The 14825-nt window shown below is 53.2% G+C and overlaps 1 protein-coding gene across 7 annotated transcripts in view; it reads left to right on the top strand.

Annotated features, from left to right (window-relative positions):
- LOC144730799 (uncharacterized) overlaps nucleotides 1-12589 on the top strand; it is a 31102-nt gene extending 18513 nt beyond the window's left edge. For 6 of the 7 annotated variants that reach the window (XM_078611555.1, XM_078611558.1, XM_078611557.1 and 3 more), the window contains 8 exons: nucleotides 1107-1152; nucleotides 2010-2335; nucleotides 4292-4387; nucleotides 6348-6502; nucleotides 7002-7138; nucleotides 7857-8021; nucleotides 8978-9066; nucleotides 9597-12589. In XM_078611555.1, the coding sequence (XP_078467681.1) occupies nucleotides 1107-1152; nucleotides 2010-2335; nucleotides 4292-4387; nucleotides 6348-6502; nucleotides 7002-7138; nucleotides 7857-8021; nucleotides 8978-9066; nucleotides 9597-10127 (1545 nt within the window). In that variant the 3' untranslated portion in view covers nucleotides 10128-12589. The remainder of the gene's footprint in view (nucleotides 1-1106; nucleotides 1153-2009; nucleotides 2336-4291; nucleotides 4388-6347; nucleotides 6503-7001; nucleotides 7139-7856; nucleotides 8022-8977; nucleotides 9067-9596) is intronic. The other variant, XM_078611556.1, reaches the window with a different exon arrangement.
- Nucleotides 12590-14825: the final 2236 nt, after the last annotated feature.

Raw genomic sequence — 14825 nt, 5'->3', positions numbered from 1 at the left:
ACTTGGACAGTGGGCGGAGTCACTTGGACAGTGGGCGGAGTCACTTGGACAGTGGGTGGAGTCACTTGGACAGTGGGCGGAGCTACTTGGACAGTGGGCGGAGCTACTTGGACAGTGGGCGGAGCTACTTGGACAGTGGGCGGAGCTACTTGGACAGTGGGCGGAGTCACTTGGACAGTGGGCAGAGTCACTTGGACAGTGGGTGGTGCTACTTGGACAGTGGGCGGAGCTACTTAGACAGTGGGCGGAGCCACTTGGACAGTGTGTGGTGCTACTTGGACAGTGGGTGGAGCTACTTGGACAGTGGGCGGAGCTACTTGGACAGTGGGCGGAGTCACTTGGACAGTGGGCGGAGCTACTTGGACAGTGGGTGGTGCTACTTGGACAGTGGGCGGAGTCACTTGACAGTGGGCGGAGCTACTTGGACAGTGGGTGGTGCTACTTGGACAGTGGGCGGAGCTACTTGGACAGTGGGCGGAGTCACTTGGACAGTGGGCGGAGCTACTTGGACAGTGGGCGGAGCTACTTGGACAGTGGGCGGAGCTACTTGGACAGTGGGCGGAGCCACTTGGACAGTGGGTGGTGCCACTTGGACAGTGGATGGTGCTACTTGAACAGTGGGTGGTGCTACTTGGACAGTGGGTGGTGCTACTTGGACAGTGGGTGGTGCTATTGGTTTAGTGGGCGTGGCTGTAAAAGTGGGCGGGGCTGATGAAGGGCAGTTGAGTTTAAGAAAAACGATGTGGCCTTTGCCAGAGAGAATAATGGTGAGAAAATTAAGTATTTAATTACGTGCAGAACTGCACACAATTCCAGTCACCGGGGTTTGATTCCCTGCTGTGGACAATATCGGTGGCAAGTGGGGGTGTGAACCTGTCCTGGACCTCTCCTAAGTTGACTGAGACATGAGTACCTGGTGCCGTTTATGAATGTCTAGTGAGACAAATGTGGCCAGACGTGATCCAAGGTCACGTTACCCATCATGTGCGTGTTTGCCTTAATGGATGCTCACTAACAGCACCTACCCCAACAGACTGTTAAAGGCGATATGGGGGATCTTTGTGTGTGTGCGCGTACATTGGTGTTGTTGTCTTGTTTTCCTGAAGCTGCCTGGACCCACAGCTCCAAATGTCTCCTTGCAGAATCCTCAAGGTACCAGCAACACAACCCTAGCTCTGAGCCTAACCTCACACTCGCACTGACACGAACTCTTCCTCTATCACTAGGACTGACACCAACACTAACTTGACACTGACCATAGTCCTGACATAAAACTAACACCAACAATCGTCTAACCTTTACACGCGCACTGACTCTAAAATACTGACACTCGTACGGATGATAACTCTGGCACTGATTATAACCCTCACCTTAAGCATAACCCCAACCCTAGCCATGCATGCCACTGACCTAACGCTAGCCTAAACCAAAGCTTGCAGCTAACATAACAACAAACTCTAGCTCTGAATCTACACCTCGACCAAACCCCTCCTGTTTGAATCCGATGCAAGTCACAGTTTGATGTCCATTCTTTCTGATAACTTCACTTGCAATCGTATTGGACACCTCTCCTTGTCTGTTTATATATCGGTGCGATGGTCATCATATATCTGTTTGATGTTTGCCATAACTTAATTTTGTAATTGTAGTTATGGTTAGTCTGCGGATAATCGACAGCAGGAGCCCACTTGCACTGCAGGGAATTTATTACTTTGACGTTTGTGCAATATTCTCGATGTTCTCACGTGACGCGGTTGTATTTGTGCCGGTTTCTATTTTGCTTCATTCCTGCACTTTATCTTTCTCATTCTGCTGTCGTCAATTTTGTTGACCCAGGTCACTAGCGCTCGCAAACGAGAAGCCACATTCTGCTCTCTCGAGATCCCCGTTTAAACAAAATAATCTTGAAACGTGAACCATCCCCCTAGCCTCACCCCTAGCCTATCCCTCACCCCCCCAACCGCCGCTGACCCCCGCCTCCTCTGCCTGCCCCGCGCGTCGCCTACTAGATCTGAGCGATGAAAACGATGGCGCCACGATGAACGTCGCTGCGGCTACGCCGGACGCGGACGGGGCAGCCGCCTTTGCGTTCGCCAACGGGTGCGGGGCCATGGTCGACACGGAGGCGGCCTTGGCGGCTTTTTCAGCGGCTTCGGCGGCGGTGGAAGCGCACGCGGCTGCGGCGGACGCGGGATGCAGGAAGAGGACGACTTCGCGGAAGAAGGCGGCGGAATCGGCAGCCGCCGCGGGAAGCAAACGGTCAAGCGGGCAGAGGCCCAGACGCCCCAGAGCGAGGACCCCTGGCGGCGAGGAGCCTGCCGTGGGGGAAGAAGAGGTGAGGCTTTCACGGGGGCCGGTCATCCACATGTCCTTGTGTGTGTCTCTCTGCGTGTTGGCCCATGTTTGTGTCTGCGTAGATGTCTCGGTGTAGTCTGTGTATTTCTCTGTGTGTCTATATCTCCGTGTGTGTGTATCTGTCTTTGTGTGTGTATCTCTCTGTGGTTGCTTGTTTATCTCTCTGTGTGTCTGTGTATCTGTGTGTTTGTGTGTATGACTGTGTCAGATGGAATGATGTGGTACGAGAGGATATGGAGCTCGGTTGACTTGCAAATAACTGGTACCACTGTGGAGGAGGTTACTGGGCAGGTAGAGGCAGATGCCCTCCAGAAAAAACGGAGGGCGGAGGAGCGACGCTCACAACAACGAGCGGAGCGCCAGGAGATTAAAACACAGCAAGCTGGCACAGTAGGGGGCACAGGTGGTGCATCGGCCAATGGTTTCAATCAGTCAACCCATGGCACCTGGGTCTGTCCCGTGCCCTCCTGGCAGCGGTCCTTGCACATAGTCTGGCACGAGGGCCATGGTGACGTCACCGCCACTTCGTGGCAAATGGCAGTTGGTGTTGTGTCTGTGTATCTCTCTGCCTCTGTGTGTCTGTGTATCTCTGTGTGCTTCCGTGTATTTATCTGTGTGTGTACCGTATTTTCCCGCATATAGCCCGCATACGCATGTAACCCGCAGACGCATATACCCCGCAAAAATTGCGTTTTGTGTAAAACAAATTTCAGATAGCCCGCACCTCCATATACCCTGCATGCATTCATATCTTTAATGTCGTTACCGCAGCTTAATTCCATCATTAATACAAAGTTTACATTTGTAATACATTCCACTATCAATTGTTAACATTAAAATCATAACGTGCACAAAGAAAACAAACTAACCGGAAAACAGTGAACTTAAAACAGTAAATAAGTAACAAAAGTAAATATCCAATAAATAAGTAACACATAACTGGTAGATAAGTACAGTTTTGTTTCAGACTGCTACCCCTGTACAGTTTCAGCACTGGTAGATTGCGCACTGCGCAGACAATAGCGGCACTCCGGCAACGCCATTGCCTCCTGGCAACAAAGCCATTGGAAGTTTGAAACAAAGCTCATGGTCGCGACTGTATAGTGCTCAGCCAATAGCAGCGGCCTAAGGGACTCCGCGACTGGTAGACGCTTGTTCAGGCCCTTCCCATTGTGCAATACATAGCCTCAGCTGAAACTTTCGCACCCCCCTACAGCCACTGAAAGTATTACGGTAAACAAAGTGCGCCCACTTCAAACATTGTCGTTTCATTGTACAAACAATTCGAAACATTTAAAACGTAATAACATGTGCAATTTTAGTGTGAGTGGTTTATGCAGCAGTGCTTTAGTAAAAGGTAAGTGTTGCATAGTGGATAGTCCTACCATGAAAAAACTTAACGAGTTATGACATGTCACACGTGTAAAATATTTTTGGGATAGCCCGCACCTCCATATACCCCGCAGGGTCTTGTTTTGTTTGTAAAAAGTGGTATACCCCGCGGGTTATATGCGGGAAAATACGGTATCTGTGTCTGTGTATCTCTGTGTGTGTCTGTGTATCTCTTTGTGCATCTGTGTATCTCTTTGTGTGTGTGTATCTCTTTGTGCGTCTGTGTATCTCTCTGTGTGTGTGTATCTCTCTGAGTGTCTGTGTATCTCTGTGTATCTGTCTGCCAGTTCAGTCTACCCCTCTTCCCCCTCCCTACCCCCCCCCCCCATCGCCTTCACCCACTCAGCCACGTAAATGGGTCCCCCACAGTGAGCCGATCATGAGCCGCGTACGGCACGTAACGATCTGTCGTTAAACTGCTTCGACTGTGAACGCGCCGGGGCTGGCCGCGTGGTGCTCGGCGGTGTGGGGGCGGCAGCGCTTGTCCCATGAGTGATCCCCCCCACCCCATCCCCACCCCCCTCCGCCCCCCCCTTTGCGACAGAAGTGGCCAAAGTCGGACCCCAGCGGCGCCGAAGAGACCGCGTGGCCTCCCGTGGCCTCCTCGCCCCCCGGCAAGGCCGAAGAGAAACGGCATCAGGTGATGAAAGGGGGGTGGGTGGGGAGGTATCGGAGGTTTTTTTTGCGTTGGGCTGTTGGAGGAAACCCGCTGGGGATCACCTGGAGGGGAAAGCCGTTGCTGAACAGGGGGAGAGCGTACCAACTCCACACGGAGAAACGCGGCCCTTGAGTCAGCAATCGAACCCAGGCCCTTTCAGCTGCGAGGCACGACTGAGTCGCAGACGTTGTATTGGGAGCAACACGTTTTATTAAACTCTTAGCACAACATACTCCAGGCTATTAACACAACACACTCCAGGCTATTAACACAACATACTCCAGGCTATTGACACAACGTATTCTCGTGGTGGTGACCACCCAACTCACCACGCTACGGCGGAACTAGACACGGTTCCACCATCCCAGTCCGGACCACAAGCTGGGTCCTGGACCACGTGGCTGGAGGCTTCTTCAAGCTTGACGTGGATCTCCTGCCTCTCCAACAGTAAGAACCCCGAGCCCCTCACAGGGCCCCCCCCCTTATATGGGATCGGGCGGGGGCTGGCTCCGCCTCTCGCCCCGCCCACCTTCTCAATCTCTCTCGCTCCCTTGCCCGAAGGCTCTCGAGAGTTCTTCTCGGACCATGTGACCACCCATTGACCCCCTCCACCGGTGGCCCCCCTCCAGTATCATCCGGTAACATGTCCCCAGGTCAGCCAAAGTATCGTGCCCCCAATGTAATCCCAGCTGGCTGACGCTCTCTCAACGGGCGCCCGCACCGCACGCTGTGCGTGGTGCCACCACGCTGAACCAGCGTTCACCCAAGCCCCAACTAGGGCTGGTACTACACCCCGTGTCCGAGGTGTACACACAGCAGTATACATCCCGCCGTGGCCTCGCAGGCCGGCACCACACAGTGACATTCCCAGTCACTACAGTTGCGCGAGGAGGGTCGAGGTATGGGAATTATATGAGGAGGAACGGAGGAACGGGGGAGCAGAGTGGTCTGGAGAGATGAGGATCGGGAGGGAGAGGCGACGTCGGGGCCTCGACGCTGCTGCGTGGAGGAGGGGGCGGCGTTTGTCTTCACAGTGGGCGGGGAGAGGCGGGAGGGATTCGGAGTGGTGGTGGGCGCACACAAGTAGCACGATTCATGGGAGGCCCGGGTCGATGTTGGTTGTATATTTGGCACCTCAGCGGGGGTTTATATGAACCATCGCCAAGCTATATGAGCGGGCGAGAGTGCGGTGGTGAGGGATGGGACTGCATGGTCAGGGAACGCCTTCTTGTGTGCTTTGAGCGAACGCTTTCTACACGAGGTCTTGTGCTGCCCCCCAGTGTCTTGCAGTCAGCATGTGCTGCACACGCTCATAAGCATGCGCGCGTACGTGAAGTATCCGTGTCGTGCGCTACTCGAACACTTAAATACACGCACACATGCATTAGCAAAGATCACCCATATAGCCTTAACAGACTCGGGAACAAGTGATGTTAGCGTGCACCGATGAAGGCCGGCACGGCACACGAGGGGGTGGGTGGCCAACACCACGCCAAGGCGATGCACGTAGCAGAGCATGTATAGCTCGTGGTGAGACTGGGCCTTAAAGAAGGCCCTATCTGGTGTCGGCCAATCAGTTTCAAAGACAATGCGTGTATAATTATCAGAGCATGTTTGTTTGCATGTTCACAAGTACTGTGTGGTTAATACAGACATGATTCCTTGCAAAAGGTTCCTATTTGGTGTTTGAATATCTTAACACCTATTGTATTATTTTTCAAACGTCTTATGAATTTTTGTGTTTAGTGTCCTTCCCCCGCACCTCCGATTACAGCACGGTTGGCTACGTACGGTGCGAAAGAAGTTCAACACACACACGTGCGCACACACACTCACCACCTCGCGTGCTCTTACCAGTCTTCGTAGGCGCCCGCGTAACAGCACTTGACCCAACGGTCTGTTCAAGGCTACACGGGGGATCCTTTCGTCTTGTGTGCGCCAGTGCACCGAGTGCAGCAAGAGCTACGCGAGCCAGAGGCAGCTGGAGATGCACAAGTCGTTGAAGCACCGGAACGAGGGGCTGTGCATGTGCGACATGTGCGGCGTGACGCTGGGCACCCGGCAGGGTCTCCACATGCACATCAAGACCCAGCACAAGTGAGCGGCGTGCTCTTGGTGGCGTGTGCGTCTGTCGGGTCATCTCGGGCAGGTAACCCACAACACCTGGACCTGTTCCCGTGACCTCGTGCCAGCAGCAAACGGGCACGGCTCGGGCTGGAGAACAGGTGGGCTGATGCGGTGCAGGGGGAGGAGGTGGAGCCGAGTGGACTGGACGACGACCGGTACCAGCAGTGTTGAGATCGGCCTTTGTGGAGGAGGCTGCTACTGGGCAGTTGGAGGCAGTCCCGTGACCTCCTATCGGCGAGCCTTCGACACTCGCCACAAAGTGCACATAGCCTGGCACACGTACTATGGTGATGTGTCCCCGTCATTTGGTGGCGAATGGCGGCCATTATTATTGTATGTACACCTATGAGTGTCTACCTGCGTGTGTGTATCTCTGTGTGTATCTGTGTGTGTGTGTATCTCTGTGTGTATCTCTGTGTGTGTGTGTATCTCTGTGTGTATTGTGTACGCGTGTGTTGTACCCCAACAGGGACGAGCGCACATTTGTGTGCGAGTTCTGCGGGCAGCGCTACGGGCAGCGCACGGGGCTCATGATTCACCGGCGCAAGCACACGGGGGAGCGCCCCTTCTCCTGCTCCATCTGTGGCAAGGACTTTATGTCACGTGGTACGTGCAGGTCTTTAAATAGACCAGTACCGGCCCTCTACCAGCCCAGTATCTGCCCACTTCCAGCACAGTATCGGCCGTCTTCCACTCGAGTACCGGCTTTCTACTGGCTCCGTACTAACCCAGGAGCAGTCATTACCCATGTCTTGATTGTTCAATGTAAATGTGCCTTATTATTGAGGGTCTACTGCGTTTTATCTTGGTGTGGTTTGGGATTATTTAGTTGTTTTTGCTGCCTTGCTCTACCTTGATAAATCTGACGTATTGAATGATTTTACCATTCATATTTAGTTAATTGCCCGCCATTTTCTCTGTTTCGTGCTCCTTTCGTCGTGTTTTTGTTGCCCTGTACGGGGACATTTGTGATAAAAGAGCTTCATAGCTCATCGGATTCCTCTTTAAGTCTAAAAATTATCAAAGATTCTGATACCGGCCCGGTATCAGCCAAGTGATGGCCCTGTCGTTGCCATGAACCGCACCACCGATTAGCCCTGCACCTCCGATGAGTACGGTTGGCTACGAAAGAAGTTCAATGTACAAAACGTACACACAAACCAGCGCACTACCAACCCTGTTCCGGTGATTTCCTGGCCCAATACAATACCAAACAATCACCGAGCTCCTATCCTCCTCCCAATCCCGCTCCTCTCCCTCCTCCCCCGCACTCCCCGTTCCCTCCACGACCCCCCCCCCCCCAACCCCCCGTTGCCGCGTGCAGGAACGATGGCGAAGCACGAGCGCACGCACACGGGCGAGCGCCCGGTCCCGTGTGAGCGCTGCGGCCGAGGCTTCGCTGACCGCGGCTCGCTTGTGCGTCACATGCAGAGCGTGCACTCGGACGGGCCGCTGCTCTCCTGCACACTCTGCTTCAAGCCCTTCAAGTGTACGCACCCCACCGCCCTCACCCACCAGCTCTGCACTCCCTCCCCACCCCCTCCTCACCCCCTCCCCACCCCCTCCTCACCTCCTCCTCACCCCCTCCTCACCCACCCGCCACGGCACACCACATCCAGTTGTAAATGTGCTTCCCCATTGTCGGATTAATCTGAACTCGTTCCTTACTCCTGTGTTAAGGAACGAGTTCCCCACCTCCGTACCAAATCTATGAATACTTCTCAGGACTTTGAGAGATAGCAGCGGCTTGGGGAGGCCTTCACCCAGCAGTGGATCATGGCTGATGACGTTGAGACTTGCCTGCTTAAAGGACAGTCCACCAGCCAGGTCGTGGTGATGGTGGTGGTAATGATACTGTGAGAAGCTATGAGTATGGTGCCACAAGTTTGGATGTCAACTTCACTTGTGTGTTTCTCTCTCTCCTCCGCTCTCCATTCTCTCCTTTGAGTTATCACTCTTCACACTCTCCCCTCTTTCTCTCCTGTCCTCTGAACTGTCCGCTCCCTCTGCACCCTCTCTCTCCATTCTCCTATATCTCCTATCCACCCCCCTCTCTCTCCACTCCACTCACCACTTTTCCCACTCTCTTTCCCATCTCTCTCCCTCATTTTTTATTTCTCTTCTCTCACCCTCCCCCCCCCCCTTCTCTCGTCCCTCTTGTATTTCCTCTCTCCCCGTTTACATTCTGTTTTGTCTCTTTCGTCTCTCTCTCAAGTCTCTCCACACTCTCTCTCCCATCTTCCCCCTCTCTTCAATCTCCTCTCGCATGTCTCTCCCCTATCTCCCCCCCACCTCCTTTTCCCCTTCTCTCCTCTCTCTGCCCTTTCCATCTTTCATCTCCCTTCTGTCTTTCACTCTCATCTCCCTCCACTCTCTCTCTCATCTCCCTCCACTCTCTTTCCCTGCCCCTTCTCTCCCCACCTGTTGCGTCTCTCCATGCGTCAGCGAGCGACCAGCTGCGTGCTCACCTCCGCCGGCACACGGGGCAGCGCAAGTTCAACTGCTCTCTGTGCGAATACAAGTTCACTCGTCAGGTGTGGGGGGGGGGCGGGGGTGGGTGTGTGCGAGGGGGGGGCGATGATGAGGGGGGTAACAATGTCACAGCCATCTTCATCGTCACTTCGCGATTGGCATCATCGTCATCACCATCGTCAGTAGTCTCGCCACTAACGTTGCCATCGGAAACATCGTTATCGGCAGTAGCATCATCATCATCAGCTTCGTCAGTGTAATCAATATTCTCGTCGGCTTCATTGGCATCACTGTTGTTGTCACCATCATCTTCGTTAGCATCATTATCTTCAGCTTCATCATCACCATTGTTGCTATTACCATTGCCATCATCGTTAGATTCAACATCAATCAGGAGCGCCACGGTGTTGTCCCGTCATCAATCCCTGCCCCGTCAACAATCCCTGTCAACATCAATCCCTGCCCCGTCAACAGTCCCTGTCAACAACAATTCTTACCCTGTCAACAATCCCTGTCCTGTCCACTCGCCGCGGTGTCAGCTGATGAACACATTTTCACAGCCCTGTCTTCCCCGTCTTCTCCCCCGCACCAGGCCCACCTGCGGCGGCACATGGAGGTCCACGGCCGTGTCACCGACTACTGCCCTCAGTTGCGGCGGCTGCGCACCACCGCTGCCGGTGACCAGGAGAACGCCGCCACCGCCGACTCCTTGCAGCAGCAGCAGTTGCAGCTCCAGCTGCAGCAGCATCTCCCGCCCGGCACGGCGCTCACCGTCCCCGTCGCCGGGCAGCCGTCGCTGCTGACCTACACCATCACTCCGTCTGCACTGAGTGCCAGCCAGAGCCTGGCGCTCGCCGTGGACCTGCTCAACGACGTGAGCGGCGAGGGTGGCGAGGTGGCCGTGGAGGAGGTGGAGGAGATGGGCCATGAGCAGCACGAGCACGAGCAGCAGCTGCTTCAGCTGCAGCAGCAGTTTCAGCAGCACCAGCAGCAGCAGGAGGAGGAGGAGCAGCAGGTGGCGGACGTGGCGACTGTGGCCGGTGGGGAAGACCCGGGAGTGGCGCTGCTGCTTAAGCTGGCCGAGCAGAACCCGGGGGACGTGTTCGTGCTGATGCAGTCGTGAGCCGCGATGACGGATGTGGGCGGGGTGGGTGACGACTGGGGGAGAGGTGTAGCCCTGCGTTATCGTCTGTATCGTCAGCATCGCCATCATCGTCGTCGCCTTCATCATCACCGCCATCATCATCACCGCCATCATCACCGCCACCATCATTGTCACCATCATCATCAACGTCGTCAATGCCACCAGCCACTTGATCGGTGGCAGCGAGTGACGTGTCGGCGTTGAGGGAGCGTGCTTTGGAAAAAAGCGCTCTCGCTAGAAACTGAAACACTGGTGGGGTTGGGGGCTGCTGTGGCTCATCACAGATTGACCCGGAGTAATTTCATCACTGGACTCCTACCCCGCCCCCCCCCTCCCCCCCGATATGACGATGTCCTCCTGATGAGTATGTTGGGGGTAATGAGGCGCAGCCCCGCAATCGCTTGATCTCGTCACCCTGCTGGGAGAAGGGGCTTCCCCACCAGAGGGCGTTCTAGGGACACGAGCGATATGTTAACAAATGAGAGGGGGGTGGGGGGAGCGAGGGGCCCCCCATTCGGTCCATCCGGCTGCTTTGTCGGTAGCAGATGTGTTTGGGGAACCTCACCCGGGCCAGTGCTTGAGGAGTTTCGGTGAATTCGCTTCCACGACGCGTTTATTGCAGGCCTGTCCCGGACTGCCCCACCACTATTACAGAGGAGGGTGTATTGGGCCTCCTCTTCCACACTCGCCAGACTCCTTGGAATAGGTAGAAGTACCCACATTTTACGCCACCGCCACACGGACCCATGCGTCGGCAAACTGCTGGGTGAGCAGAGGCAGTGGCGGTTGGGTGGGATTAAAAAAACTTGGCAATTGTTTCGACTGCCGCCCCGGGAGATCAAATGGAATCGGCGACCTCTGTATTGCGAGTCCAGCGTGCTCATCAACGTAACTAACCCCATGCTGTTGTCATCGTCTGGGTTGTCATTATCTTCATCACCATTATTTACATCATCATCATCACCACCATAAATTACTGTCACCAGCACCGCCACCGTCGTCAACAGTTTAATCATTGTCACTATCATTGCCGCCCATTAAAATGTTTTCACGATCGTCATTCTGATCATAATCATCGTCGTGTCAACATTATCACCGCCATTGTCCACATCATTGTCATCTTTGCGCATGGGGGGGTCTGACTTGCCCGGGTGTCAAATGCTGACTTCCTGGGTCCTGTCCGATGATACTGGACGTGGCTTCAATTGAAACGTCGTGTGTCTGATCGGTGAGTGAGCTGAGACAATCGTAATCGGTGTGGCGTTAAAAATTCTCCCACTATAGGGGACAACTTCATTTGTTTGGCCTTCGGGTGGTGGAGGGACTTGACGACACATTTGCCAGATCCTTTACGTGGTCTAACCCCAAAAATCAAATGTGAACAATTATTATTTTTTCGAGCATTTAAGGTTTTATTCGTTACCAGTTTGTACCGGCCCCTGTTCTATTAATATTTATTGCTATTTTCAATTGTACTTGGCAAAATCTTGTCACGAGATTGGAAGCAATATCTATTGGAGACTTTAATGGATCAAGTTTCGCAAGTAAACGTTTCTTTAACTGGGTGAGATCTCAGGGGGCCAGGATGAGCCTCATTCGCAAGGCTGACCCGGGACGTGGTAGCGACGATTGCTGATGTGCGTACAATTTGCGAGCCATTTTCGAATTTGGTAAATTTGGACTCTGCACAGGCACACAACAAACGTCATCCTCCTCTCGCGTCCACTGTGAAGCACGCGCCGCCGAGTATCTTTGTCCTTGTCGTCGTCGTGCTCTTCGACGGCGCGGGGTGTCCTTACGGTTAGTACACAACCGTAGTAGTAACCGGGGGCGACCGCTGGATTCGAGCCGTGGACCTCTGCAACAAGCGACAAATGCACAACCCCCGTGGCCACGCGTCTGTGCGCGAGCCGTCTCACCATCAGACAACTCAGCAAGGAAGCTGGACATCGACTGCTAGAGAATGGCCTGCCGAACGTGGGATGGTATTTATTTTGTTTTTGTTGTTCCGATGGCTTTCTACTTCAACGCCGTGCCATGATGATATGAACTCTGCGTTCAATCCCACCGGGCATCGCGATTTGCAATCCGTTGCGCGTCCCGCTCCGCCAGCCAATCGGCTGCCAGGACAACGACCCTGACCCAACGTGGATGCCGCCGTTGCACAACGCCGAGTCTCCTGCAGGGCTGAAGTTGGATATTTACGTTATTAATGCTGACGAATGTTTGATAAAGTGATGCGAGTGTGATCTTTGCACGCATTTATTTTTGCGAACGTGTTGAGAGTGCGTGTAGGTAATTGTTTGAGTGCGTTTGCCTTGCTTGGCGATGTTAATGTTTCTGAGAAAGTGTAATTTATTCGCGTGCGCATGTGAAGCGTGTGCCATGCCGGCCTTAATAATTGCTTGCTTAACAGTATTAAAAAAGGATTTCTGATTTCGTCTATTTGTGAACAGTGGGTTTCAGTGTGTGGGAGAGTATTTGTACGCGATTTGGGTACGCGTGTGTCTGCGTGTTGGGTATCGATGTAGGTATTTTTTTACGGCTCGAGAAATGCTTTTAATAAGTAATATTTAAAAATACGTTTTTAAAAACACGCTTTAATGAAATGTACCGTACTCTTAATGGCAGAACTCCACGACTCCAGGAAGTGGCCGCGAAGCTTTCCATAACGTAAGGGGTGTGGACAATTAGACCAAAGCTGAAGCATAACATATAAAAATGAATGTTTAAAAATATGTTTACATTTTTAACGATAGACTATAGTATTGTCATCAGTATGACAAGTATACCAAGTTTGCAGTCGATACCACATTTGGAAGTGGGTTTAAATTGAGTTCAAGATTTGAGGATATGACAACGACAACAACAGCAGACCGAGTGAGTTAATAGAAAGCGTGTAGTAGTAATAAGGGGCTGCTGTTTGGGGATAACCAAAGCGAGCCATTGCCCCTCTCTCCCTCGCGACGTTTCGCCTCCAGCGTGCGCGCGTGTGAGCGCACGTAGGGAGCGGTGGTGCATCGGTTGGCGCGCTGCGCTACGAACCCGGTGACCCGAGTTTGATTCCCGCTCGCGGCCAACTCTTGACGATTATCTAAACCGGTCATGGGCCCCTCCCCAAGATCGACTCGGCCTCGAATGAGTACTTGGTATGGTGTGTAGTAAACATCACCACTGGGGAGACAAAGGTGGCCGGGCATGGTGTTGGCCACCTACCCCCTCGTGAGCCCTCATAGGTGCTCGCTAACAGCACTTGCCCCAACAATCTGTTAAGGCTACACGGGGGATCTTTGTATGAGAGCACACACGGAGATAGTCGCCCTCCAGCACCAACGGAGGGCAGAGGAGCGACGCTCACAACAACGAGCGGAGCGCCGGGCGGCTAAAACGCAGACAGTTTGCATGTGTGGGAAGGACAGCTGGTGCATCTCTGCCGGTCATCAGTCAACCCATGGCACCTGGGTCTGTTCCGGCTTTTGGCGAGCCATCGAAGACGGTCACTGCATCGCATGGCGCTTTCAGTTGCGCTTCTGCGACCGTTTGGAACGCTCTTCCAATTTAAAATCGAGATTGACAAACTCATTTCTTTCGAACTGCTCTTTGTGTTTAGTTTGTGGTTCTTCCCCCGCACCTCCGATGCAGGCGGTTGTCTACTTACGGTGGCGATGAACTAAGTTCAACGGACGCACAGCGGACCTTGGCCGCTTCACGCGGACTCAAAGTGCACCGAGCATGGCATGGTCGCCGTGGTGGCGAGCGGCGGCAGCGGTTCTTGTTGTTGCGAGTGTCCACGTGTGCGCGTGTGGACGTTGATATGGCGGACTTGGGCAATGTTCGCATCGCCCAAACGTAAACTCCCGCAGGGCACCGGAAATTAGACAATTCACAAAATAAGTAGCGTTTTAAAAAACTTTAAAAAACACGCTTTTATGAAATGTACTAGTAATGGAAGTGGCCCCGAGGCTTGCCATAACGTAAGGGCAATTACAGGCAACGTCAGTTGAGTGTGGACAATTAGACCCAAGCCGAAACATAACATTAAATATAATGTTTAAAAATATTTTTTTTTATTTTCGAATATAGTATTGTCATCAGTATGACGTAAGTATACAGTTTGCAGTCGATACCACATTGGGAAGTGGGTTAAAATTGAGTTACAAGATTTGAGGATAAAACGACAACAATAGAGTGAGTTAAATGAAAGCGTGTTAAAATGTACGAAATCGTTCGGTACTTGGGGGGGGTGCGGAGTAGGGGGGTGCAGTGGGGGTGGAGTAGGGGGGTAGGGTGGTGGAATAGGGTGGGGGGTGTGGGGACGGGGTGGAGGAGGGGAGGAGTAGGGGGGCATCAGACCAGATATGACCCAAATGAAGATTATTCAGGAACTCGGCTCTTTTGTTCTCACCCTGGTTGAACAGAATGTACACGTGCTTGCAAAACGTGGTCCGTGGAAGTTGACAATACAGAGCTACTTCTCACATCCCTACGACTACCGCTCATCAACACCAGGTGGTGCTGCTGCTGCAACCATTTCAGAGTGGAAATTCGCGATCTACGACCGAATTGAATCAGAGTAGATTTCTTTTGTCGGGTTTGTCAACTTAATGAAGACGGTCAATTCTGTGTCGTAAGGCCCTCCACCACCCAACACCGTGAAACTAAAATTGAATTGATAAT

The sequence above is a fragment of the Lampetra planeri genome, chromosome 36, assembly GCF_965212315.1.
Source record: "Lampetra planeri chromosome 36, kcLamPlan1.2.h2, whole genome shotgun sequence".
NCBI lineage: Eukaryota > Metazoa > Chordata > Hyperoartia > Petromyzontiformes > Petromyzontidae > Lampetra > Lampetra planeri.
Note: the sequence above shows the minus strand (reverse complement) of the source record. Positions and strands in the feature narration are given on the sequence as shown.